Here is a 27,127-nt window from a genome sequence, read left to right as displayed (position 1 = left end):
TCAGAATCATTTCAAATGTATTATACATTTATTAAAATATGTATAAAATATAAGCGTTTTACTTATAAATGTTGAGTGACACTTTACAATTTAGTGAGTTCAAGTCTTTATTAAACACCAAATGTTGAACAAAGTCCAGTCATTTTCACATTTTTGTGGTGTGACACGGTGGACATCAAGTCTTACACAAACACAAATTGCATTTGCATCATAAATGTTTTGTTTCTGTCCGTCATTTACACAGCTGTAGGGGAATAAATCCAACTGCTGTCACGTGTTTGTTTACCTGAAAGCATCTTTATACAGAACAGTTTAAAGCAAACAGATCAGGTGGTACAGAAAAGATAATTTTAAAAGTAAAGGACAAGGGCATTTTTCCCCCTTGAAATGTCTTTCTACAAACCAAAAAAATCTGTTTTCTTTTTCCTTATGTCAGTGGATGCCAACTGCCTAGATGCAGTGACTGATACAGGTAAATGAAGCAATAGTGAGATCAGAATAAAGCTGGTGATGTTAGCAGAAAAAGGAAATTTAACTTAACGCAGAGCGCGTTAAGCTGAATATCAAAACAGATGGGTAGCTATTCCATAAAGTAACAGAAACCTAACATTTGATGGTTAGTCTCTGGAAAATCCCTTCTTAGGCTTTCCAAACCAGGATCATCTAAGAATGTTTTGCTATGTAACTTCCAGGTGCCACCAGAATGGAGGTCTGTTTACATGGAACAGTGGCTGTAGGCTTGCGGTGGGCTAAGGTGTGGGTCATTGCATCCCAAACCACTGTTCCTGATCAGCCCATTGAGCAGCTTCACTGTCACTACCCTCCAAATCTCCTTCCTCCCCACTGCCCTCCATGTCATCACCATCTAGTTCCACTGTGGCGTCTGTGGGACTCTCTTCTTTCTCCATCTTTTGCATGCCCTCTAAAGACTTCTGGTCATTAGGATCCAAGCTGGAAGATAAAAAAAACACCCAGGAGTTGGCCTATACAACAATTGAATCAAGTTATATAAAAGGATTACTTTAGGGAAGAATGTCACACCAAATCAAAAGCATTGTCACAATGTGGGCAAGTTACTTAAACTATTTATAGGTTCCAGTTAATTCTCAAAGAAAGTAACTGAGTTAATAACACAGTTAGTGCTCATTGAAAGCAACTCGTTCATAGTCAACTATTAAGTTACTGTTATATAGGGCTGGGTACCGAACTTCAATTCTTTTATGGTACCGACCGAAATGCTTCGGTTCTACAGAGTATCGAAACATGCCTCGTCTTTCGGTACCAAGTTTCGGTGATTGGCTGTAACACTTAACATGATTGCGTCATCCAGGAAAAATAGACAGGTGGTCACGCCTACAGCCAGGGTTCATGTGTATCTGTTGTGAACTGGTTGCGAGCGTCATGGAACCCCTTTAAAATGCCCCCCAGGTCAAAAGTGTGGCTTCACTTTATTAAGACTGATGCCAACAGTGCGCAATGCAATACATCGTGCACGGAAACAATTTAAGAGCAGAAAGTTGCTCTGTGTTTGAGTGCAAGAAGAGCGAACCGCAGCCGGCACAACCATCCTCCTCTCAGCAGCCCGTGGGCAGTGCAAAGCCAGAGCGGAGTGAATCATGCTGCTTTCAAACTAGATGCAGCAGGAGCAGCAAAATCACGTCTGCCGCTTCATTTTTTGCTGCATGTACCAGCTTCTGACGCGCGGCGGAAGAAGCTTTGCTGCTCTGGCTGCGCGGTCGAAAATTGTGTCCGACGCGCGTTGGACGGAGCTACTCTATCCTTTCTCTGCCTTGCAGCTATATTTGCTGTGATCAGTGGGAAAAAATTAGTTTTAATATGTTTTTAAGTGGGAAAATACACCTGAAAACTTCATCAGTGCAGTCAGTTCATCCAGATTACAATCCTGCCTCCCAATATTATTTCTGTCGGAGCCGCTCAGACCCCCACATACCGGCGGTGCGCCGACAGAAGGAATCCATTCATCAGCAGCCTCTGGCCGGGTCGCCTCCTCGCGGTTTACCGCGGCGGCTGGTAGGTGTTTTTCATCTAAATAATCCGATCTGCAGGCATCAGGATAATAAAAGCGAACATATTCTGCCGGCAGATGTATATATTTTAAGTTAATTGTGCGTTAATAAACTGTTTAAGAGGAGTAATCAGAGCGGTCTGTGTCATCAGCGCTGTGTCTCTCTCCCAGCCAGCTCCCAGATCAGCTTCTCTGATTGGTTGACGCGGCGCGTCGAGCAGCAAAAATTAAATTTTTCCATCTCGAGCAGCAACGCGTTTGCAACGCGTTTGCGGCGCGTCACGCGATGCTTCAGCTGCTCAGACGCGCTGCGCTTGCTGCTCGAAACGCGCCGCGGGACCTTTTGCTGCGCCTTGACGCGCGTCAACCATTGACTTTGCATGTAAACTCGCTGCTTCTGTCGCGCCAGCTGCCCCCGGTGTGAACGCAGCATAATATTTAAAAAATTTCTAAGAATTGAGAAAATTTTAATTTTAAGTATAACTAAATGTTTAATTATGGAACATAAGGTGTTTGTTATTAATTGATTCATAAATAAAGGTCTATACATCTGGAAAAACACTGAAAACTAACCCGCACCATTTTGATGTGTGTGATTTGACAGCAATATAATTATTTAGACATGATCATGTTTCTTGTTTATAATAAAAGAAAAATAAGATCTTTTGGAACTTTATATCTTTACACATTGGAAAGCCTTTAATTGGCTATAAAAGAATTATTAAGCTGAATAACAATACTTTTGAAACAATGTAACAAAAATAAAATAGATATTTTGCAATAGAATTAAATAAGGGTTACACTATCCCCCCAAAAAATAAAAAATTCCTCACAGGACTGCATGATCCCAGGATTTTTGCATGAGAAACTGTAAATCATCTTTAAATTACAGTTTCTTTCCAATGTTTACATAGTTTTTGTTCGCCCCACATAGAGGGGAGACAATTACGCTAAATGTTTCCGAGATTTGCTCTGTTACATGCGCTTACACCTGCATATTGCTGACACATACGCTTATGCAAGGAGACTGTCATCCTTATCTATGTACCTTAAAATCAAGGGGCCAATGTAAAAAAAATAGATTTTCCCCTTTAAGTTACTGTATTACATAATTTTCTACTCACCCATAGTTTTGTGTCATTTGGAGCTGTTTCGAAGATATTTGGTTTTGTAATCCAAGTAACGTCTTCTTATGGGCAACGAGTTGAAGGCACAAACTGAACTGTTAATAATTCATGCGTTATGGTACACCAGCATTCATAACATGTAGGCGGATAACTGTCCCCTAGACATCAGTGGTTATATTTTTTATATTTATATTTTTTTAAAACAAAGCGGAGTGTGTATGACGTCATCCGCGCGCCGGACTGGAGTTGTGATAGGCAGCCTGGGCCACAGGCGTCTACGCTCTACCCCTTCTATGAATTAGGCTAGCTAATCTGAATCGTTCAATTCCATTTGGAGAGTGAGATCATCTGTGGTAGTAGCACTAGACATCTTCCAGGTATGTGAAAAAAAACTAGCAGCAGTTCAGCGGACAGGATGAATGAACGGTAGCCGGTGCGCGCGGGGGACGTCATACACGCGCTGCTTTTATAAATATAAAAATATAACCGCGGATGTCTGGGGGACAGTGATTCGCCTACATGTTATAAATGCTGGCGTACCATAAATGATCAATTATGAACAGTTTAGTTAGTGCCTTCAAGTCGTTACTTGAATATAACCTGTTCCGCAGATATAACGAAATATCTGCGGAACAGCTCCAAATGACACAAAACTTATATAGGTGAGTAGAACATGATGTAATAATGTAAAATCAAGGGCTCAATGTAAAATAATAATAATAAAAAAAAAAAACCCCAGCATCCCCCTTTAACACTAGGACTCCCAGAATTCTGATCCTACTAGAACTCCCACTGGTTGTTAATTTGACGGGTGTCATTTTTTCCCAATGGAACGCATGAGTAGTGATGTCATCACCTGAGATAGTTCTAGTGTGCGATATAAACCCATTGTGGATATGTAAACCTTAAAATAGGTCCAACATATATTTTCAAAGGCTGTATCGTATGCTATTATTATTTGTGTTCTAAATTTATATTAAAAACAAATCCATAGAGTAAGACTTTTTTACTACAGAGGTTCAACGTTGGAAATTACAATTTTATTTTAAGAAATTGATTGATTCCCCCCAAACATTTCCCGCAGACCACCTTTTCACATTTATGACAAACCTAATATGAGCATTTTTTTGTGAAGCGCTGTTTTCTCTGCCTCTCCAACGCTGCTCTTCAGCGGCAGAGGGGCTGGAATCCTGCGGTTTGCCTGCAACCATTTTACCAATTCAAGGATAAAGTGACAAACACCTCCTGAAAAAAACATTACACTTAAAGCTGATATTTCCAGGACACCTTAAAATACAACCACAGGCCACCGTCTCGTCTGAGCTTTTACAGAATCCTTCCTAATCATCTGATCCGACATATCCAGCAGACCTGTGTGTGGTTATAATAGACTGCGGGCTCTGGTTTGGCTTTTGGGCCATTGAGTGAACCGGCTGAGGTGTGAGCAGTGCTTGAACAAAAGTTTTACTATTGTCTAAAGGGTCACTGATACATCTGCATTTTCCCGGGGGCCGGCGGTCATCCTCGGACTCGCCGTCAGATTCTAAGCCGCTTCCTACCCAGTCCTCCACATCCTCCATATTAGCCAAAGAGTTCTTGGTAGAATGTTGGTTCCTAGGCAATGGTACCGAACGTCAATCAACCGCGGGAAGAATTTACAATGCAACTAATAGAGCCATTAAAATGCTGGCTGTGGGAGATCAAGGTAAAATTAACCATAGTTATTGTTTACACTTTTTTTTTTAATTAAAAAACTACTTGAAAATGAAGGAAACATAGAAACAGAAAAAGTCAGTTAACATGAGAAACATAAGATTAATTTTAAATAAAGTTATTTCCCTTTAAAATCTCAAAACGGTCAAAATGACGGCCTTGGGAGTTCTAGTGTTAAAGGGTAGTAATGACTAATGTGTTACCGTCTTTTACAAACTGATTAGTTACAGTACTACTTACTGCAAAAGTAACCTAGGTAATGTTACTTAGTAATACTTTAGTCCCAACACTTATTGTCGCATCTTCACCTACTAATCCTAAAAAATAGGAAAAGAAAAACATATCACAGAATAAAGTACTGAAAATATAAATGATTGTGAAAACAAACGAAAATGTGATTACATCTACCTCAATGCTATGCTGTACTGGTCCATAGCCTCTTGATAATCATTGACAGCGACCAGAAAATCTCCCAGCATTCTATGCAGGACGCAGTCACTCTGATTGGCCAGGGCATTCCGTAGAAGAGCAATCCCTTCCTCATATTTCTGTTCCCGATCTTCACAAAAGTAAGTTATTTAATTAGTAAACAAACAAACTATTGCTCCATAAGTTAACACAAAGATTAGTGCAAATTTTATACCTGACATAACTACATTAGTTTCCTATGTGCAACCAAAAGTCTGTTTTGTAATTGGTACATACTTAGCAGTTCAGCCTTTTTTACCACAGCCTTGGTGTAGTCTGGTCTCTGAGCGAGAGCTTTATCAAGCAGAGCTTTGGCCTTCTCTTGTGTCACAGGGTCTTCCAGACAAACAGTGGCTAGAATGGTAAGGGTCTGTGCATTTGCCCCAAGAGTCTTATAGATATTGTTTGCCATTCCCATAGCTTCTCGAATCCCATTTGAGGCCAGATAACAGTCGATCAGACCTGAAGGAATGCACATGCAAGTTAATGAATGCAGAATAGAAATGCTGTACTCCTGATACAATCAGACCATAAAAGGGTTAAAAAATAAATAAATAAATAAAAAAAGACATGCCTTCATAGCAGTCAAGTCTGCATGGGGCTAACCGCATGGCCTCCCTGAAATGGATGATGGCTTCCTGGACTCGGCCCATATTTCTCAGGGCAGCGCCCTTGAGTAGGAGGGCTTGCACACTGTTGCTGTTCAGTTGGATGGCTTTAGCACCCAGGTAGAGGGCTCTGGAATAGCGCTTGCTATAAAAGCTGTGGCAGCTGAAAACAACAAATTCAATAAATTAAAAAGCTCCGCCAGGAAATAATGTCACCAATTCGGTTAAATACTAACTAGGGCAGTGTTAATGGAATAATTAAACTTAATTGAAAAGTATTCATAATGTTTTTTTTTTCTTCAAAATCTCATTTCAGATGTAAGCAAGTTTGTCCCTTTGACTAACCCATAGTCAGCCTCTTTGACCATTGTTGTGAAGCAGTAAAAGCTGATGGATAAAAAACATGAGTTTTAAACAGCCTGTTTAACTTTATTTAATTTATTCATGTTTTGTTTTTTACAACTATTGGCAAACGACGGTGTCTAAAAAAATAAGTGGTGCTGCTTAAGAATAACATGCTGATGCAATGGAGACATTGAATAGAAATATCCACTGGATTTAAGAGAAGGAAAAGATTACTGTTCCTAAACATGCACATATCCTGATCTGGTCCAGATATTTTATTATATTACCGCACTAGAGTACGTTTTCAGATATCAGTGTGCACTGATGCACTGGTGTGCACCAGAATTCACATGGAGCTGAATCGAGACCACCTTCTTCTAGTTTGATGTACATTGGAGTTTGATTGTGCTTTCATACTGACCCAAACAGAACCAAAGTTACAATGGTTAAATGAAAGAATAAAAAAAAAGAAAAAAAAAAGAAACCAAAGGTGTTATTGTTAATTTTTCAAGTACCGGTAGCTTAAGAGAGAACTCTGATATCTTATCTCTCAAAATAAGCACAGTGCTACAGTTATTCCTGGAAGCTGGTCTGAATTGCAATTTCTTTTATAATAAAAAAGGTTAAAAAGGACATTATATGTGTTCATTTGATTCCCACTGAAGACTATGATTGAATACTCAACATCAGGGGTAATCAATTAAAAATCAGTGGGGTCTGACTAAAGAAAATCAACAACCAGTAAAGTTCCGGAGACAATTTTTAATATAATCCGTTACTTTAAACAGCATTTAACACTGACATAAAATGCAGGTGCTTATGCATCGATTTTATACACCCAATTTTTTTAATAATAAAAAAAGAAAAAATAGAATGTTTTTCGATTTTAAAATCTAAATTGTTTTTAAGTAGAGATCAACTATTTTTCAGTTTGGTACAGGGATGGTAATCGAAAACATAACCAGATTCCTTATCGATTCTGTTAATAATGAACATGGTAAGTGCACGATGACATTCGTCTACCATCGCCTTGGGTATTCTATTTTTGCTTGCCTCTGCGAAAACATAAGGTTGTTAATTAAAGCAAGAGACCACTGTTTTGTGTGAAAACACTAAAAATAAAAACATTTGAAGAGCCAAAACCTCTTGTTTCCTGTTATAGATAAGCCAGAACTACTAAATAATTTGTTTTTTATAGCTGTATCCACCACAAGCCCCATATTATGCAAAGAAAACATCCAGAGATTTGGTGCATCTGACGGTGTTGATGTTGGAGATGGCTGAGGAGGCACTGCAGAGGTAAGGGTGGAACGGATCTGCTGCTTCTTGGTAAAGGCAGGCATACAATGTAAGATTTTTTGCCCTTTTCGGGCCAATTCTCCAGTCATGCAAAAAATTTTGTGGATCAGGCCGGGTTACAGCCTAATGGTGCGATAAGACTTTCGCGACCATCTCCTGATCAGGAATCGTAAAGTTGGGAGAAAATCAAACATGTTTGAAATTCAGTCGGCCATTGTAAGGTCTTAATGGGCAAATCCTGCTGTTTAAGCGCCGCTACGAACATATACAAGCCGATTTAACAGAACCTTGAGCACTCTACATGTGCAAACAAGGGAGTTCTTCTTCCTCCTGATTGACGAGGTCGACCAGTGCCATCTCTTCGGAATTGAAAAAATATTGCTTTGTGTTTCACATTTCACATGTGGGACTCCACTGCCTTGATTCACATCATGCCAGGCTTGAATGACTTCTTGTTATGTGGCGTTAAGCAGTCTGATGGCCAGGGGGAAGAAACTGTTCAGTAGTCTGGTCCTTCTGCAGAAGATGCTGCGGAACCTTCTGCCACTCGCCAGGGGAGAAAACAGTCCATGGTTGGTAAGGGTGTGCAAAATAATCGTCAAATCGATGCATCGTGATTCTAATTTTTGTGATCTACTGCATCGATTCTTGAAGGCAAGAATCGATTATAAAAAAAAAAAATGAACAAATAAAATACATGAATGGTTGGCGCACATCAGCCAAACCAAGTGGAATACCACTTCCAGTCCAGCAGATGTTGCTGCGGATGTGTTGACGCCCGCTGCTTTGCGTCACAAGCATGTCCTGCTTGGGATACTGAGACTAGTCATTCGTAAACAAAATATGGAGGAGACTGAGAAAATTCGCTCCGCGGCTCCATCACATTTCAAGTCAGATGCTTGGATGCATTCTGGCTTTAAAAACAAGGAAGGTAAAAACGAAATTGATATGATGCATGTCATTTGCAAAAGGGGAAATATACATTTGAATGTTTTCGTTTTATTGGTTTAAAGGACCACTGAGGCCATGTAAATGGCACTGATTATCCTTATTTTGTTGTTTTAAGTTTGATGAATCCTAAGATCTTTTTGTCAGTGTTTCCACACCAGTAATAGTAATATTTCTGTCCAGTATTTGTTTTCATGGCATGAATTCAGTTGCTTTCAGTTATGTATCAATTGAAGACACTATCCAGATCACACCCAGCCAGTCAGCCACTGGTAATGGCTGTATCCTTTTCTTACAGTGTTCAGTGAAAATATCGCAATGCATTGCGATGCATCGCAATATTTCAAGTATCGTGATGCATCGTGATAGAATCGCATCGTGGCATGTGAATCGTGATTCGAATCGAATCATGACTTCTTTGCCAATACCCACCCCTAATGGTTGGGGTGGGTGAGGTCGGAGAGGATCTGGTGAGCCCGGGCTGAGCAGCGCCTGTCCGCGATATTCTTGATGCAGGGGAGCGGCGCCCTCGTGATGTTCTCCCCTGTCCTCACCACCCTCTGTAGAGACTTCCAGTCAGAGGCCCTGCAGCTCCCAGGCCAGATGAAGATGTAGCTGGTCAGCAGGCTCTCAATTAGAGTCTTACAGGTGTACTCTATTCCTATACTGTGACGCTGTGTTGTAGGTACAGGAATCGCTGTTTTAACTGCCGAAAGTAGCATCCGGTTTGCGATGCTAACCGGAGCTGAAGTAGCCGCAGCCGAGCAGGGCATATTACCATATTTTCACGACTATAAGGCGCATATAAACGTCTTTTTTTCACCTCAAAATGTGCGGTGCGCCCTTTGGTGCGGTGTGCCCTATGTGTGTTGTTACTGCGGACTTTTGAGACCACCATGCACCATGCAGAACTCCTCATCTCCTCATTAAGGAGATGATGAAAGAGTGGCTGAGGGAGGTGAATATAAGGAGACCAGGTGGTTTTTTTCCACTCATCACCATCTCTGTTAATCTGTGACTCCATGCGTACCCATCTCACAGCTGATGTGAAAAACATGGTAAAACAAATGAACGCTGTGCTTATTGCGGGAGATCTGACAAAGGAACTTCAACCGCTCGACATCGGTGTAAACCGGACGCAGCAGGTGCAGCATTAGCAGCGAGTTTACATGCAAAGCAGCGCGTTTTGAGCAGCAGGCGCAGCGCGTCGGGAGCGTTTAAGCATCTGACGTGCTTGACGCGCTACTGCTGCTGCTCGAGATAGAAAAATTGAAGTTTGCTGCTGGAAAGCAAATATAGCTGCAAGGCAGAGAAAGGATAGTGAAGCTCCGCCCAACGCGTGTCAGACACACTTTTGCACTGCGCAGGCAGAGCAGCAAAGATGCTTCAGCCGCACGTCAGAACTAACTGGTACAATCTAAGGATGATGACTTTGATGGGTTCGATTAATACTTAGTAATAAATACATGTATAAAGCGCAATCATACTCAGTTTTGCTCCCGCTCTCTTTTTCTACCTGAAAACTTAATTCAACAGCAGCCTCTGGGCCGCGTCGCCTCCGGGTTCACCGCGGTGGCTGGTAGGTGTTTTTCATCTAAATAATCTAAAGGATTATAAAAGGATAATAGGATAATAAAGGCGAACATATTCTGTCAGCAGGTTTCAGGATTTTAAGTTAATTTATGTGCAAATAAACTTTCTCAGAGGAGTAATCACAGCCCTGTGTCATCAGCTATGTGTCTCTCACGGCCGTAATAAATACACCTTGCAGCTATATTTGCTGTGATCAGTGGGAATAAAGTAGTTTTAATATGTTTTTAAGTGAGAAAGTCCACCTGAAAACTTAATCATCGCAGTCAGTTCATCCAGATTATCATCCTGCGCTTAGACCCCACATAACAGCGGTGCGCCGACAGTAGGAATCCCTTCAACAGCATCCTCTGGCCGGCCGCAAGGAGGCAGGCAGCTGGATAATAAAAATGAACATATTCTGCCGGCAGATTTCTGCATTTTAAGTTAATTTATGCGTCAATAAACTGTTTCAGAGGAGTGATCACAGTGCTCTGTCATCAGAGCGATGTGTCTGTCTTAGGGCTGCGCGATAATTCAATAACGATATATATCGATCGCTAGACGTGTGGCGCAATAGAAAAAAAGAGAGTCGATAAAAGTTCGATAAAAAAGAAACGCTGTTTTCCTTTCTTCTCATTGTAGCCTTTCATGTAGGTTTATGCTAGTCGCTACTTCCTCCCAACCAATCACAATCGCGGACCCAGGCACGCCGTCACCAAGCACCGCCCTCTCAAACCACAACACAGAGCACATGAAGATGTCGCAGCAAGGAGAGGCGGAGGAAATTGTTCCAAAGAAGGGTTTTTGTAGTTCGCCTGTTTGGAAGTATTTCGGTTATGGCAAGTCGGACAAAAAACAAACCACAGTCATCTGTAAAATTTGTAGGGAACCAGTGAAAACGAAGTCTGATAACACACCAAGTTTTTTTTTTTTTTTAATCATCTCAGCCGCTCACACCCGCAGGAGTACGAGCTGTGTAGGCCCCGGCACGGCTCTCCTCCGAGGAATCTTCGGGAATTTCGGAAAATATATATATATTTTCAGTTCTGGGCAGTTTCCCACGTAGTTCTAAACAATTGAGAAAAAAATGCTGAGGGGCCAGCAACTTCAAAGTAATAACTCAGGTTAAAGCAGGAAACTAAGCTGAACCAGGTTCAGCTTAGAAGAATGGGGGCGGCGGCGAGGGGGGGTCCATTTATTTATTTGTTATATTCATTTTGGTCACTTTTCTGGTCACTTTAGTTTATTCTTTGTCAGTATTTAATAACATAACCCAGGTCTCTTAAGTTATTTTTCTTCAAAACAATTATGTTATGGTTAAAAAGGTTGGTTAAATAAAGATTTAATTCAAGGTCTGTGTTTGTGTTCTTTATTAAAATTAAATCATTTAGCAATATTATAAAAAGTCCAGGCAGACCTGCACATAAAATATGGTTTCAAATCTTTTCAATATTTATCGATAACGATCAATATGCATTTTTTTTATCGATAAGCTTTTTTTCTATATCGCCCAGCCCTAGTCTGTCTCACAGCCAGCTCCCAGGTTTGATTAATACTTTGTAATAAATACATGAATAAAGCACAATCATACTCAGTTTTGCTCCTGCTCTATTTTTAAATACGCAGTAGAGGTATTTAAACGTAGTAGAGGACATGTACCTGTATATAAAAAACGCGCCCTATAGTCCGGTGCGCCAAATGTGTGTGTTAAATACAGAAATGGCACACATAACTGAGACTGCGCCTTTTAGTACGGTGCGCCTTATGGTCGTGAATATATATATATATATATATATATATATATATATATATATATATATATATACACACACACACACACACATACACTGTCTGTACCATGACTCACCCAGAGATCACCCAAGGTTCAGCATGCTGGTCAGAAATATTAAATAATCTCCCTCCAAGCACCTCAACATCTTCCAGGTGTCCCTCCCGGGCCATCAAATAGCCATAGACATCCATTCCTGCAAGTAAGAAAAATACATTTTTATTTAGGTTTCTAAAACCGTCTTGTAAATATGAAAGAACAGGTTGTGAAGTCATGAAAATATATTTGTGCATAACTGAAAAGTTAAATACTATCATGGATGGATACTAAGTTATAAGAATATAAGCATGAGAAGAGCTCTCCGACTTGCCTTTGATGAGGTAAGGATCCAGCATCTGAGCTTGCTCAAATTTAAGAATGGCATTTTTTGTATCACCTGCCCTGAAATGGACATCTGCCAGGCTGACCAGAAGATCAACATTGTCTCGCAGCAGAGACTTTTTCTCCAAAGAACTGAAGGCAAAATGTTTTATGGATTTATTTTGGGGCAGACACATAACATTTGCCAACTGATATAAAGCATCAAAGTCATTCTCACCAAATAGTGTTGATGGCTCTTTGATTGTCCCCTGCGTGTATAAAGGCATATGCTTTGATCCACACAGACAGCCAGTCCAAATTAGGGAGACTCTGGATCACATCCATAGTCATTGAGGCCACCTCTGCTCCTTTAACTGACAGAGAAAGAAGACCTGGAGGGAAAATATAAAACTCAATTAAATTACACTACCGTTCAAAAGTTTGGGGTCACATTGAAATGTCCTTATTTTTGAAGGAAAAGCACTGTACTTTAAACTAGTTTTAACTTTAAAGAAATGCACTCTATACATTGCTAATGTGGTAAATGACTATTCTAGCTGCAAATGTCTGGTTTTTGGTGCAATATCTATATAGGTGTATAGAGGCCCATTTCCACCAACTATCACTCCAGTGTTCTAATGGTACAGTGTGTTTGCTTATTGGCTCAGAAGGCTAATTGATGATTAGAAAACCCTTGGGCAATCATGTTCACACATCTGAAAACAGTTTAGCTCATTACAGAAGCTGCAAAACTGACCTTCCTTTGAGCAGATTGAGTTTCCGGAGCATCACATTTGTGGGGTTACCATATTTTCACGACCATAAGGCGCACCGTACTAAAAGGCACAGTCTCAGTTATGTGTCCCATTTCTGTATTTAACACACACATAAGGCGCACCGGACTATAGGGCGCGTTTTTTATATACCGGTACATGTCCTCTACTACCTTTAAATACCTCCACTGCGTATTTAAAAATACTGCGGGGGCAAAACTGAGTATGACTGTGCTTTATTCATGTATTTATTACAAAGTATTAATCAAACCTGGGTGCTGGCCATGAGACAGACACATCGCAGATGACACAGCGCTGTGATCACTCCTAAATTAACTTAAAATCCTGAAACCTGGCGACAGAATTTGTTCGCTTTTATTACCGGTATCCTGGTGCCTGCAGCTAAAATTATTTAGATGAAAAACACCTGCCAGCAGCCGCCGGTGAACCTGGAGGCTGCCCAGCCTAGAGGCTGCTGATGAAGGGATTTCTCCTGTCGGCGCACCGCTGGTATGTGGGGGTCTGAGCGCCTCCGACAGAAATAGATAATCTGGATGAACTGACTGCAATTATGAAGTTTTCAGGTGGACTTTCTCACTTAAAAACATATTTAAACTACTTTATTCCCACTGATCACAGCAAATATAGCTGCAAGATTTAGATTATTTTGATGAAATAACACCTGCCAGCCACCGCGGTGAAGAGGAGGAGACCCGCCCAGAGGCTGCTGTTGAATTAAGTTTTCAGGTAGAAAAATAGAGCGGGAGCAAAACTGAGTATGTTTGTGCTTTATTAATGTATTTATTACAAAGTATTAATCAAACCCATCAAAGTCATCATCCTCTGTTTCTGAATTAAACAGCTGCGCTAAATCAGACATGCCAGTTTCCCCTTCTGCGCTGTCAGAGTCACTTTCCGTGCAGCGCGGCTCCTCAGAAATAATGCCGGCTTTTGCGAAAGCTTGAACAACAGAGCCAGCAGACACGTTAGTCCAAGCATCTGCAATCCATCCGCAAACGGTGGCGTAACTTGCCCGGCGCTGCCTTCCACTTATCCTGAAACTGTGGTCTCAGTCTGTCATCAATCGCTCCCACGCCGCTCGCAGCCTTACTTTGAACGGCCGCTTCACACCGATGTCGAGCGGTGGAAGTTCCTTTGTCAGACCCCCGAGGTAACGGCGAGCACAGCGTTTATTTTTTTCACCATGTTTTTCACATCAGCTGTGAGATGGGCAAGCGTGGAGTCACATATTAAAGGCGATGGTGATGCGTGGAAAAAAACCACCTGGTCTCCTCACATAGCCTACACCTCCCTCAGCCACGCTTTCATCATCTCCTCATCTATCCAGCCCTTTCATTTGCTTTAAAATCATATGTCATCAGAGCGCTGTGTCTGTCTCGCTGTCAGCTCCCAGATCAGCTTCTCTGATTCGTTGATGCGGCGCGTCCAGCAGCAAAACGTCAATTTTTTCCATCTCGAGCAGCAGCAGCGCGTTGGCGGTGCGCTCCCGACTCGCTGCACCTGCTGCGCTGCGGGACCTTTTGCTGCATCTATACGCTCGTCAACCGTTGACTTTGCATGTAAACTCGCTGCTTCTGCTGCACCTGCTGCGTCCGGTTCACAGCGAGCACAGCATTAATTTGTTTCACCATGTTTTTCACATCAGCTGTGAGATGGGCACGCATGGAGTCAGATTAACAGCGATGGTGTGGTGATGAGTGGAGAAAAAAAACACCTGGTCTCCTTACATTCAGCCACTCTTTTGTCATCTCCTCAATGAGGTGGTCTCAAAAGTCGCAGTTGTAACACACATAAGGCGCACCGCACCAAAGGGCGCACTGCACATTTTGAGGGGAAAAAAAGACGTTTATGTGCGCCTTATAGTCGTGAAAATACGGTAATTAAACTCTCAAAATGGCCAGAAAAAGAGAACTTTTATCTGAAACTCGACGGTCTATTCTTGTTCTTAGAAATGAAGGCTATTCTGTGCGAGAAATTGCTAAGAAATTGAAGATTTCCTACAACGGTGTATACTACTCCCTTTAGAGGACAGCACAAACAGGCTCTAACCAGATTAGAAACCAGAGTGCACAACTGAGCAAGAAGACATGTACATTAGAGTCTCTAGTTTGAGAAACAGACGCCTTACAGGTCCCCAACTGGCATCTTCATTAAATAGTACCCTCAAAACACCAGTGTCAACATCTACAGTGAAGAGGCAGCTGTGGGATTCTGGGCTTCAGGGCAGAGTGGCAAAGAAAAAGCCATATCGGAGACTGGCCAATCAAAGAAAAAGATTAAGATGGGCAAAAGAACACAGACATTGGACAGAGGAAGACTGGAAAAAAGTGTTGTGGACAGATGAATCCAAGTTTGAGGTGTTTGGATCACAAAGAAGAACGTTTGTGAGACGCATAACAAATGAAAAGATGCTGGCAGAAGGCCTGACTCCATCTGTTAAGCATGGTGGAGGTAATGTGATGGTCTGGGGTTGCTTTGGTGCTGGTAAGGTGGGAGATTTGTACAGGGTAAAAGGGATTCTGAATAAGGAAGGCTATCACTCCATTTTGCAACGCCATGCCATACCCAGTGGACAGTGCTTGATTGGAGCAAATTTCATCCTACAATAGGAAAATGACCCTAAACACACCTCCAAATTGTGCAAGAACTATTTAGAGCAGAAGCAGGCAGCTGGTATTCTATCGGTAATGGAGTGGCCAGCGCAGTCACCAGATCTGAACCCCATTGAGCTGTTGTGGGAGCAGCTTGACCGTATGGTACGCAAGAAGTGCCCATCCAACCAATCCAACTTGTGGGAGCTGCTTCCGGAAGCGTGGGGTGCAATTTCTCCAGATTACCTCAACAAATTAACAGCTTGAATGCCAAAGGTCTGCAATGCTGTAATTATTGCAAATGGAAGATTATTTGACGAAAGCAAAGTTTGATGTAAAAAAAATCTTATTTCAAATACAAATCATTATTTCTAACCTTGTCAGTGTCTTGACTGTATTTTCCATTCATTTCACAAAGTATGGTGGTGAATAAGTGTGACCCCAAACTTTTGAACGGTAGTGTATATGCGTAAAAAATGTAATTATTCCAAGCAGTCTGATTTCTTTATTCCTGAGATGACTAAACTTTTTACAAACAATGAATAACAAAAAGTATTTGTGTAAATTATGTACCAGAACTCCATTGCAGACAAAAACATTCTTGAAATAACTACATATCAAATTAGGACTACATGGGATGTTTATATATTGATTATAAAGTTTGTGGCTGTGTGTACCGATTATTGCGTCCAAAGCAAGCGGACACTGTCTGAGCACTTCTTTGTAGCTTGTCACGGCAGAACGTTCCTGACCAGCTTTCTTGTAAAGGTTTGCCAGCATCATGTTGATCTGAGGACAAAAGAAGGGACAGCATCTAATTTGAGCATCTAATCTTTTCTGCTATATAAAAAATTATTTTATTTTTTTTCAAACATAAGCTATATACCATTTCTGTTATTGGTCTGCATTTCTGAAAAAAACTGCTGAGGTAAGATGCTGTATTTTTAAGTAGATCAAGCTGAACTTTTCAGTGCCAAATTTTTGGAGGATAGCAACAAATTTAACTCCCCCCAGACAAAGACTGATATAGTCGTCTTCTCCTCTCTCCTTCCAACCTTTAACTATACGTTTTGATTGCCAACTTGTTGTCAGATTTGCCAGTTCATAATGATAACCTTTCGTTGCAAAGCTTACCAAGTGATGGAAACTCAATAGCTTAAGCTTTGTATGATTCAAACCATAAAAAGAATAATTTCAAGTGATGATGAGAGCTTTTAATGATTTAGCCTCAAATGATTCAACATGGCTCAAAAACTTGCGGAAACAACTTCGGCCCGGAAATACTTTTTGGCTTTAGTTATGCGCATCTCTTTGTGAGTCGAGACGCGTACATTTATTTTCTAAAAGGGGAACATTTATTAATATCAATACTACAAAAAATAAAAGGTGTTAGATCAGCAGATTATCCTCAACAAGTCAGATGTAGAAATGTATAATTTCACAAGCTGTACACAATCATAAAAGGCTGTTGTGGAAGGATGACAGCCCTGGCACTGCTGGAGAACACCGTCAATGGATAAATGCACAGAAAAGTTGTGCCAGATCTCACCAACCTGCTGGCACGAGATAATGCATAGCTTATATGGTGACCACAGAGAAACCAGGAGGAACCATGCATCACAGGTGTTGGTTTAACTACTCACTATGATTCTCTTTGCTATTGGAGAGCTGATTCCAAGATATGCTATTTAAGAGATTCTCAAGCCATCCGATATGTGACACCCTCATGTTCCTGAGATGTTGTGTGCGGTGACACAAGCAGACACAGTTTCATACATCTGAATTCTGTGTGCCACCATTTTCATAATTCTATTCATTTAAGGGTACTTTATTATTTCCAAAGGGAAAATTACTTATTTATTCCATGCTGCAAGATTGCAGTATGACATACTCTTTTGTATACAGCGGGAAAAACACGCCAACATTTTTCTCAGTAAATATATTTCTAAAGGTGCTATTGACATGACATTTTCACCAGATGTCAGTAACAATCCATGTAATCGACACTTAAAAATAAATCAAAACATAGGTGTCTAGAGATTAAATAATGTGTAATAAATTGAAATGACTGGGAAAAGACATTGAACACACTTACTGAAATGTATTTAAAACATTCCAGTAAAAAGCCTTTGTCGGCAATGACAGCTTCAAGACAACCCATGTATAGAGAAATTAGTTGCATGTTCAGGTGTGATTTTGGCCCATTCTTCCACATAGACAGTCTTCAAGCTCTGATCTTTAGTTCTTTCCCAGATGTTCTATTGGATTTAAGTCAGGTGATTGGCTGGGCCATTCTAGAAGTTTCATTTTCTTTCTCTGAAACCAAGTATTCTTGGCTGTATGTTTGGGGTCATTGTCCTGCTGAAATGTCCACCCACGTGCAATCTTCATCATCATGGTAGATGGCAATTAGATCTTTATCAAGAGTGTGTATATTTCTTCATTCATCCTTCCTTCAATTATTTTATGTTTTGACAGTAGCATATGTTGAAAAACAGCCCCATGCCATGATGTTCCGACCTCTAAACTTCACAGTTGGTACAATGTTTTTGGGGTGATGTGCAGTGCCATTTAACCTAAAAAAAATATGTATAGTACTGCATCCAAAGATTCAATTTTGTTCTCATCTGGAAAGACAATAGTCTCCCATTATTTCAGAGGCTTGTCTAAATATTGTGCAGAAAACTTAAAACAAGCTTCAACATGCTTTTTCTCAGGAATGGAGTCCTGCGTGGTGAGCGTGCATACAGGCCACTGCGGTTAAGTGCATTACTTATTGTTTTGTTTGAAAAAATTATAACTGTTAATCTTGGCTCTTGGACAACTCTTCTCATAATTATTATCTTCTAACAATTAATTTCACTTATCTGTGAGGAGCACCTGGACGTGGTCGGTTTATGGTGAAATTATGTTCTTTTCACTTTCCAATTATGGCCCTAACAGTGCCATCATTTAGGTTATGAAGGTCTTGATTAAGCTCTTTACTTTTACCCATCATGAGATGTTTCTTGTGATACCAGAGACACCATTTTATACTATAGGCCATCATTTGGGATTGAATAGACTGATAATTTGCAGTGACAAGGAGAAGGATTGCCTTCTAATTACTGAAAGATTTGGGCTGCTGTCTTGACTTTCCATGCATTTTTGCACCCGTCCCATTTTACTTTAAAACACATCACTTAATTTCTGGAAATCTATGGGTTGATTTCTTTCCATTAGTGGAATGCATGGGTCGTTACCGATAATCGGTGAAAATGTCATGTCAGCAGCACCTCTAGAAATATATTTACTGAGGAAAAATGGTGGCGTGTTCAATACTTATTTCACCTGCTGTATGTGGACCCTGGAGGGAAGCTTATGGTGTAAAGCAGGGGTGTCAAAGTCGTTCCAGAAAGGGCCGTGTGGCTGCTGGTTTTCTTTCCACCCAAGCAGTAGCACACCAGACTCCATTCATCCCATCAAGTCATCAGGTTAAGACTAGACTCACCTTGATGAGATGAATGGAGTCTGGTGTGCTACTGCTTGGGTGGAAAGAAAACCAGCAGCCACACGGCCCTTTCTGGAACAACTTTGACACCTGTGGTGTAAAGGTTGCATATGGTAAAAAGTAGATGAGGCCTTGTGAGATTGAGATACAGTGTTGGTACTAGGTCATGGTATTGCTCTGTATTGACATCTGCTGGATCTTAAACCTTGGTTTAAATACATCAAAGACACTGATTTGATGCCATATTGTAATAAAAAAAAAAAATTGAAATAAACAATAATTGAATTTATTGTATGTCGTGTTGTAATAGTCTAAGATAAAGTTTTACATTTTGTGTTATTCAAAAACCAACAGTGAATACATAAAGAACAACAGAGTATTAGGGTCAGGCCAGAATCTTTTTTTATTTTGACAATAAAGTTGTAACATCACGAGAATTAAGTCGTAATATTACAAGAATACAGTCGCAATAAAATGAGAGTTAAATCATCATAACACAACCCGTTTCAGAAAGAGAGCTTCAAGCTCCAACCAGCATATGACGGCCGACAAGCACCCCGAACAGGAACCTGAGTCCACTTTGTTGTAGTAAACATGTCATAATGTAAAAAAAAAAAAGAAAGTTTTCTGAATGTGATGTTTCTTATTGATTTGTCATTCTTGCAGGGATTTTTCTTTTACCAAAGACTTAATGTTTTGAAACCTGAACCTCTCACTCTCAACAGAGAGTTTTTGGAGTGACTCACCCTGTTGACAGATCCGTATGTGCTACATTATAAAAACTAGGGATGTCCCAATGAAATATTGATATCGGAAAGCGGTCTAAAATCAACCAAGGAATGAATATAGGAATATATCGGCCATTCTCTAAAATCTCGGATATTAGAAAATTTACAGAAACACTTTCCTTTTATACGCTATTATTTAAAGTTTTTGTAAGTCTTTGGTAAAAAGAAATCATTCCGTTTTTCTCACACCTGATGTTAAAATCTTGTCCTCTAAGAAATACCACTTTGCCTATTCTATCATTCCACACTAAAGATAAAAGTATGTGTGCATAATGCTGATATAGGTCAAAACTCAACAATGCATTATTGGTATTGTATGCGAAATTACAAGTTGTAGTGGGACACCCCTAATAAAAACGGTCTGAAGCCTCGCTTTTAGCAAAAACAGCAGCTAAATTGATCACAGGTCTTTTTCTCAAACCGATTCAGGGTTTTGCTCTGAGCGCCACACATTCGCTGAGAAATTCTGTTGCTGAATCAACTATTAGCGGCATTTTTTTACTTTAAAAAAATTAAGTTAGTCTTTGCAGTTTTAAACATAAAATAGGTATAAAAACAGTGACTTGGATTTAAAAAAAAAAAAAACTACTGTACCTTTGGAGTCCTTTGTCTTGATGGAATTCCATCAAGCACAGCAATAGCATCTTTGTCCAGTTTCAAAATGGTGTAACATTCAGCTATCTTATATTTCACCTCTATTTCTGATGGCATGCCCTGAAAGACAAATTTACAAGTTTCTAAGGACATGTAAAAGGACAAAAGTTGTAATAACCCTCCACACATTGGGTAGCCTATGACTCTAAACACATGAATACTGAAATGTTTGAACCTGAACAAGGTCAATAACACTCTGCAATACTTCAATAGGCCTCCTCCAAAGCCTGCAATAAGCTTTGGAAAACCACAATTACAGCCAATTTCAAGCAAATCTTGCAAATTTTCATCAAGTATGTAATTTAATAATTAGATGCTTTGTCCCTTCTGCTGTTCTACATAGGCCTGAATTAATCAACAAACTGGAAATACAGGGTTAAAAATTTTAACTTCTAGTTGAGTAGAGTTAAGGTGGAGCGAACGATGCTGAGGATATAATTTCTGTATGGAGACGTTCCTTAGCAAACCAAAACCCAGCCTAGCACATCACCTCAGACAGAACGAGGTAAACCAAGTTATACATTTTTCTTAAGGTGCGTTCACTGAGAATGTGAATTTCACAGCATGAGCAAAGGGGTCCCATATTATCTGTATTCAGAAGGGTTGTCTGGAGCGAGGCGAAGCAAACTGTAGCAATGGTGGCAAATTTAGCAAAGCGAATGACACGATTGCCGCGTATTCAGCGAAATTTGATCGCCTCCACAAACGAAGTGAAGCAAAGTTTGCAGCTGCTCCCCGCAAAACGATTAAAATGCTGAATAAATCAGTTGTGAAGCAGATGACACTGGCCTTGTCAAAAAAAAAAAAAAAAAAGCGATCCCATATAAGAGAAAAAGTAAGACATGAGGGAAATCACAGATGCTTTATAATACGTTATTTAAATGTTTATTAGATGCTCCAATACCTGTGATGTGGTCTTGATCAGAGGTTTAAAGGAAAATTCCGGTTTTTAACACTTTTAGCCCATTTTCTGTAGTGTCCAGGATGAAATCGAATGATCGACACCAAAATTTTGACAATTGGTCCTGTCTCTGCTATTTGGCTCATGCAGAATCCCCCCCTGGCTGCTTCAGAATGGCTTCCATAGTGCATGTCCGATAATGACCCCACCGGGTCGTCAGCGCTGTTCAATGACGTTCCAAAAAAAGTTTCGTAAAGAAAAAACGTTCCTGTAGTGTTTTATTTAGCATTTTGTAAATCCCATTGAGTTCTGTTGGAATAGTCAATAACCCTCCGCCACCGGAAACGGAAATGGGGCCTGTTTACGCTTAGTTGTAGTCTTTTCGCAAGGCCCAAGTGTTTCTGCTTCACTCTGTGTACTCCGACGTCGAGGTGCTAACGTCTCTGTTAAACACTTTAAAAAACTCTGAAAATGGAATACGAAAGGTGGATTCTTGAGGAGGACATATTGGACTTTGAGTTTGACGGTAGAGGATACCGTCGCCAACTAGTGGTCTGGAGTGTGCAACGCTTCAGATTCGAACGGGAAGCGGAAGTTTATAAGCGGTTGTGATGTATCGGAAAAAATAGTTCTGGGATTTACAAAATGCTAAATAAAACAAGACAGGAACGGTTTTTCTTCACGAAACTTTTTTTGGAACGTCATTGAACAGCGCTGATGACCCGGTGAGTAGCATATTTAAAAAAAAGAAAGTTTAAGGTTGTTTTAAGGACATTATCGGACATGCGCTATGGAAGCCATTCTGAAGCAGCCAGGGGGGGATTCTGCATGAGCCAAATAGCAGAGACAGGACCAATCATCAAAATTTTGGTGTCGATCATTCGATTTCATCCTGGACACTACAGAAAATGGGCTAAAAGTGTTAAAAACCGGAATTTTCCTTTAAGCATTTTTTTAAAGAGGAACACCATTTTTTTTTTTTTTTTTTACATTGGTAAAATAGATTTTAGTTTATGACATAATGTTCTACTCACCCATCAGTTTTGTGTCATTTGGAGCTATTCCGAAGATATTCGGTTTTGTAATCCAATCAACGTCTTCCCATGGGCTACGAGTTGAAGGCACAAACTAAACTGTTTATAATTTATTCTTTATGGCATGCCAGCATTCATGAGATCATCCATGCGCCGGACTGGAGTTGAGAGGCAGCCTGGGCCACAGGCGGCTACGCTCTACCCCTTATATTCGTTCGGCTAGCTAATCTGAATCGGTCAATTCCATTTCGAGAGCGAGATCATCTGTGGTAGCAGCACTAGACATCTTCTAGGCAAGTGAGTAAAACTAGCAGCATTTCAGCAGACAGGATGAATGAATGGTGGTTGGCGTGCATGAATGACTTCATACACACCCGCTTTGTTTTAAAAAAATACAAATATAAAAAATATACCCATGGATGTCTGGGGGACAGTGATTCGCCTACATGTTATGAATGCAAATGTTGTCGATTTTTAGAACTTTTTGTGCTTCTTTAAAATTCCCAGCAAGTAAAGATCAAGGGAAATAGTTTTGGGATGCTCTAATGGACAGTAAATCCACTTTTGTTTTTGTAATTTGAGGTCAATTTATTTTCATTCTGTTTTTTTTTTCTCCCCCTTTTTTATATATGCACAAAAGAGCTCATTATTTTACATTTTATCTAGTATTGTGTGTTTTTGATTTGTTTCCTGTTTGGTTGCTGGGATCTTGTTAATGGTCTAATACTGACACAGAAAGACATTATGTGGCAGTATCATTTGTGAAAAGCTTTGAGTTGATGAATGCATGTTATGCAATGTTTTTGAAGGTAATTTAAACATATTGTGATATATATAGTTCATTATGATTATAACTAGGGCTGCAACAACGACTCGATAAAATCGATAAAAATCGATTTTTAAAAGCGTTGGCAACAAATTTTATCATCGCTTAGTTGTGTCGCGCGATTAATCCGTCATCCGCGGCCGCCGTCATCACATCCACTTGACTGAAACGGGGGAAGAAAAAAAAATACGGCAGAGCGAGCCAGCGCCGCAGGTGCAGTGTTGCCAACGCAGCGACTTTTCAGACCCCTCCAGCGACTATTTTTCAAAAAAGCGACTAGCGACAAATCTGGCGACTTTTTACGGTGTCACTGGCGGCTTTTGGAGACTCTTACGTGAAAGCATGTATCGTTCATACTCTGCCGTGGGGCGCCTCCCCCACCCCAACCCCGTTCTCCCGCGGGAGTCCCTCTCAGCGCTGCAGTCAGAGCCACAGGATGTTTACCCTCAGCGTCCAGACTGCAAAGTAAGCGCGCATGCGCCGGGATTGACGGCGCAAATTGATCAAAATAATTAAAATATCCTGCGCTTTGTAAAGTGAAAAAAGTCGTAACATGCAACTTTTGTCAAAACAAATTAACATGGCACGGAACCACCATGTTTGTTACGTTTTAAAGTGGGGAAACGTAACGTTAGTTTCTCAGGTAGCTCATCTGATGCTTTCCTTACCGTGTTAGTAGGTTACAGACAGTGATAAGGTTGGCTACTTATTTTACTTTTAATTTCATTTGAATCAGCTTAAGCAGCGTTTATATTTACTTTATAAATAAATTAACTTGCAAATTATGAGGGCAAGGTTTTTAAGGTTTAAATCTTCTGGCAAAGATAAAGTAAAGATCCTGCAATTTATGGAAGTAAAGCAGAATAAAATCCAGCAAGATCAGTAATATGTCAATTAATTATATGCCACATTTCTATGTAAATATCTATGTTTGGAGTATGTGTTTTTTACCACCCCTAGTTCTCTCATTTTTATTCCAAATACAATTTATAATTTGAATCACAGGGCTATTTTAATCTCTATGCTTGAGTATTTTTCAAGTAGCAACTTTAACTGTTATACTTTCCTGTCTTAAAAGGCAGAACTCTTCTAGTCTAAAAAAACTCATTTGTTGAAATGGGGGGACCTATTGTTTGAACCCCTTAGGGACTTTAAAAAACAGAAATTTCTTTTTTTGCACTTTATGAAACAAAGTACCCTATATTTTGTGGATGTACAGGAACATTTCTCATGTAAGTTTACGTAGTTTTAACACAAACATTTATTTTTCATATTGCACCAGTGCAGTTAATGAGCAACCTGTACTTGTGTGCTTGCTTGTTCTGTCTAAATTTTTTTATTTTGGAATAAAGAGGTTAATATAAAAAATATTTTTTGTCTGATTCATCGATTAATTGAAAAAATAATCGGCCGATTCAGCGATTTTTAAAATAATCGTTAGTTGCAGCCCTAATTATAACCCAAATGATATCATGATATTTGATTTTCTTCATATCGCCCAGCCCAAGATAAAGTAAAATTGGAAAGAAATTCTTTCATTAAAGCTTGCAATCAGCAGCTTGATGCTATATAGCAGAATTTTTGGATCCATGCTTCAAATCAGCAGTTGAGGATATATGGGAAATATAGGTTTTTCAGGGTGAATGGAGCTCACTTTGGCCTCTTTTCCTGAAACAGACAATGTGGCGGACCCTACACCGCAAGACAAACAGAGGGTTAGTGTTTAAGGGCCACTTTGGGATTCAGCCCTACTGAACTTTCACACTGACCAGAAGAGGACCAAATTTATGTAAATCTAAATTAAGCTGCAGGCGTGAAGGCACCCTGAGGTTAATACATTTGATATTCATATACTGGTTGAGAATAATGAGACAATTTGTAGTAAAGTTAAATGTTCAATGATTCTAAATTTATTGAGAAGTTTAGACTATTTCATCCAGGCAGAACGCTGGTTTGCCATCTCATTTTAACCTTGCAAATTTCATGATCCTTTCACTTAAAAAGATCAGAATCAGTAGAAAACGGAATCAAAAAAAAGAGTGATTTAAATTAAAATAATCCCCACAGACAGACTGTTATAAAGCATCAGTGTTATTAATTAGTTAAAGGCTTCCCCAGGTTTGATGTAAGACAGAGTGCTGCAGGAGAGCTTTCCAGCCAACAGCCATGAACATCTACAGAAGTTTAACAAACCCCTAGAACAAAAAACATTTAATATTTTTGGGATAAAAAAAAAAAAAAAGTATTTCCAATTTTACCTACTAATTCTTGATCCACCTTTGAGACACGATTGCAATCATGCATTACCTAACCTAACTACAGCAATTTTAATGCAGTGGCAGTAAGATAATAAAAAAGAAACAACCTGTGCCTGGATGTTGGCTGCAGCTCCACCAGTAGAGGTTCGAACTTTAGATGTTTTGTTGAGCACCTTCTTCTGTTGAAGTGCCATGCTGTATTTACAAGCAGCATTACGGTATTCCTTATCATAGAAGATTGCATCAGCATGGTAAACCAACAGCTGGTACTTCTGGGCTGGTGAGAAAAGGTCTCTGGAATCACAAATAATTAGCTGAGAATTAAACAATCGACAAGAAAACACACATTCACACGCATAAAGACGTGTGCGTGGTTGATATTAACATGCTCATGCTGATAAAAAAAAACATGTTCCGGTAGATATCAAATCATTTTATTGATATGCCAGTTAAATCATTTTTTTACTAACCTCTGTATCGCTAAATTATTTAATTAGGATTTTAATATCACGATAAAATATTATGATGGCTGAGTCAACAATTCAAATGGAAAACGTTATAAACTGGCGAGACACCATTACGTACTGTCGCTTACAGACTATTTGTTGGAACTACTTTCGTCTTGGTAGTTCTTATCGGCCTAATTACTTGACCTAATATTAAGCACTGTGGAGCTCACATTGATTGCGGTCAAACGTTGTTACCTAGTTCGCGTTAGGGAGATAAAGCATCACAGAATTGATTCGGAGACCATCGTCAGAGAATAGACGGGTCCCGAACTGAGGTTACTTACGGGTTGTTATTACTCATCGTCAGTAACAAACTGCTTAATAAGCGGACGTTAGAATAAAGGCCGGTTGCAGCCATATCCCGAACATGGTCCACTACATTCATTTTGGAGTAAAACAAGGGCTTGTTGAATCGGGTCCAGTTAAAGGTTTCTGTCAGCATAGAGCTAAAGACTGCTAGCATCTGAGGTATTAAATATGGCGCCGCATAGCTTCCTTCTTCTTCTTCTTTCTTCTTCTTCTTCTTCTTATTATTCTTCTGTTGTTTTATGGCGGATTGGCAGGCCAACGTAAAACGCCACCTACTGATCTGGAGTGTGGAGTGAACAATTTTGGAATCTTATAACCAAATCCTATTAATTGTTCCTGTATCTTTTAGATATTTGAATAATATTTCATTAACTCTTGTTTGTCTTATCTCGTTTCCTAACAATACTTTTATTGAATTCCCATTAATCCCTATTTTTCTCAACTCTTGTATGAACTTCATTCTCTCCCTTACATACGCAGTACACTCAAAAATAGTATGTTGTACTGTTTCTGGATCTCCGCATTTGTCCCAATTTCCCGTTTCATGTTTCCCTATTTTAAAAAGACTGTAGTTTAATGCTGTGTGACCCTATTCTTAGCCTTGAAATAATTATATCTTTTTTCCTATTTCCATATCTTTTCCTCTCCTTTCCAATAAACTTTTGAATCTGATATAAATGTCTTCCTTTTGACTCATTATTCCATATCGTTTGCCAAT

General features: G+C 39.8%; 1 protein-coding gene across 3 annotated transcripts; it reads right to left on the bottom strand.

The window, feature by feature from the left end:
* anapc7 (anaphase promoting complex subunit 7) lies at positions 1–26,619 on the bottom strand. 3 transcript variants are annotated; one of them, XR_005279366.1, is made up of 12 exons: positions 26,385–26,619; positions 25,699–25,885; positions 20,513–20,632; positions 16,318–16,429; positions 12,494–12,647; positions 12,266–12,408; positions 11,974–12,091; positions 5,909–6,105; positions 5,572–5,796; positions 5,275–5,425; positions 5,107–5,183; positions 814–951 (listed from the first exon to the last, which is right to left on the bottom strand). XR_005279366.1 is itself a non-coding variant. In XM_038270153.1 (11 exons), the coding sequence occupies exons 1-11, from the start codon at positions 26,561–26,563 to the stop codon at positions 762–764; spliced, it is 1,776 nt and encodes a 591-aa protein (XP_038126081.1). In that variant the 5' UTR covers positions 26,564–26,618; the 3' UTR covers positions 1–761. The 3 variants fall into 3 exon arrangements, 2 of the variants coding, with proteins under 2 accessions (XP_038126081.1, XP_038126082.1); XM_038270153.1 differs by lacking the exon at positions 5,107–5,183 and having other exon boundaries at positions 1–951; positions 26,385–26,618; XM_038270154.1 differs by lacking the exons at positions 5,107–5,183; positions 26,385–26,619 and adding an exon at positions 26,062–26,348 and having other exon boundaries at positions 1–951.
* Between the last annotated feature and the right edge of the window lie 508 nt (positions 26,620–27,127).

The sequence above is a fragment of the Cyprinodon tularosa genome, unplaced genomic scaffold (assembly GCF_016077235.1).
Source record: "Cyprinodon tularosa strain WSP-4 unplaced genomic scaffold, ASM1607723v1 ctg752, whole genome shotgun sequence".
NCBI lineage: Eukaryota > Metazoa > Chordata > Actinopteri > Cyprinodontiformes > Cyprinodontidae > Cyprinodon > Cyprinodon tularosa.
The sequence above is the reverse complement of the archived record's forward strand: the minus strand, read 5'-3'. Positions and strand labels throughout refer to the sequence as shown.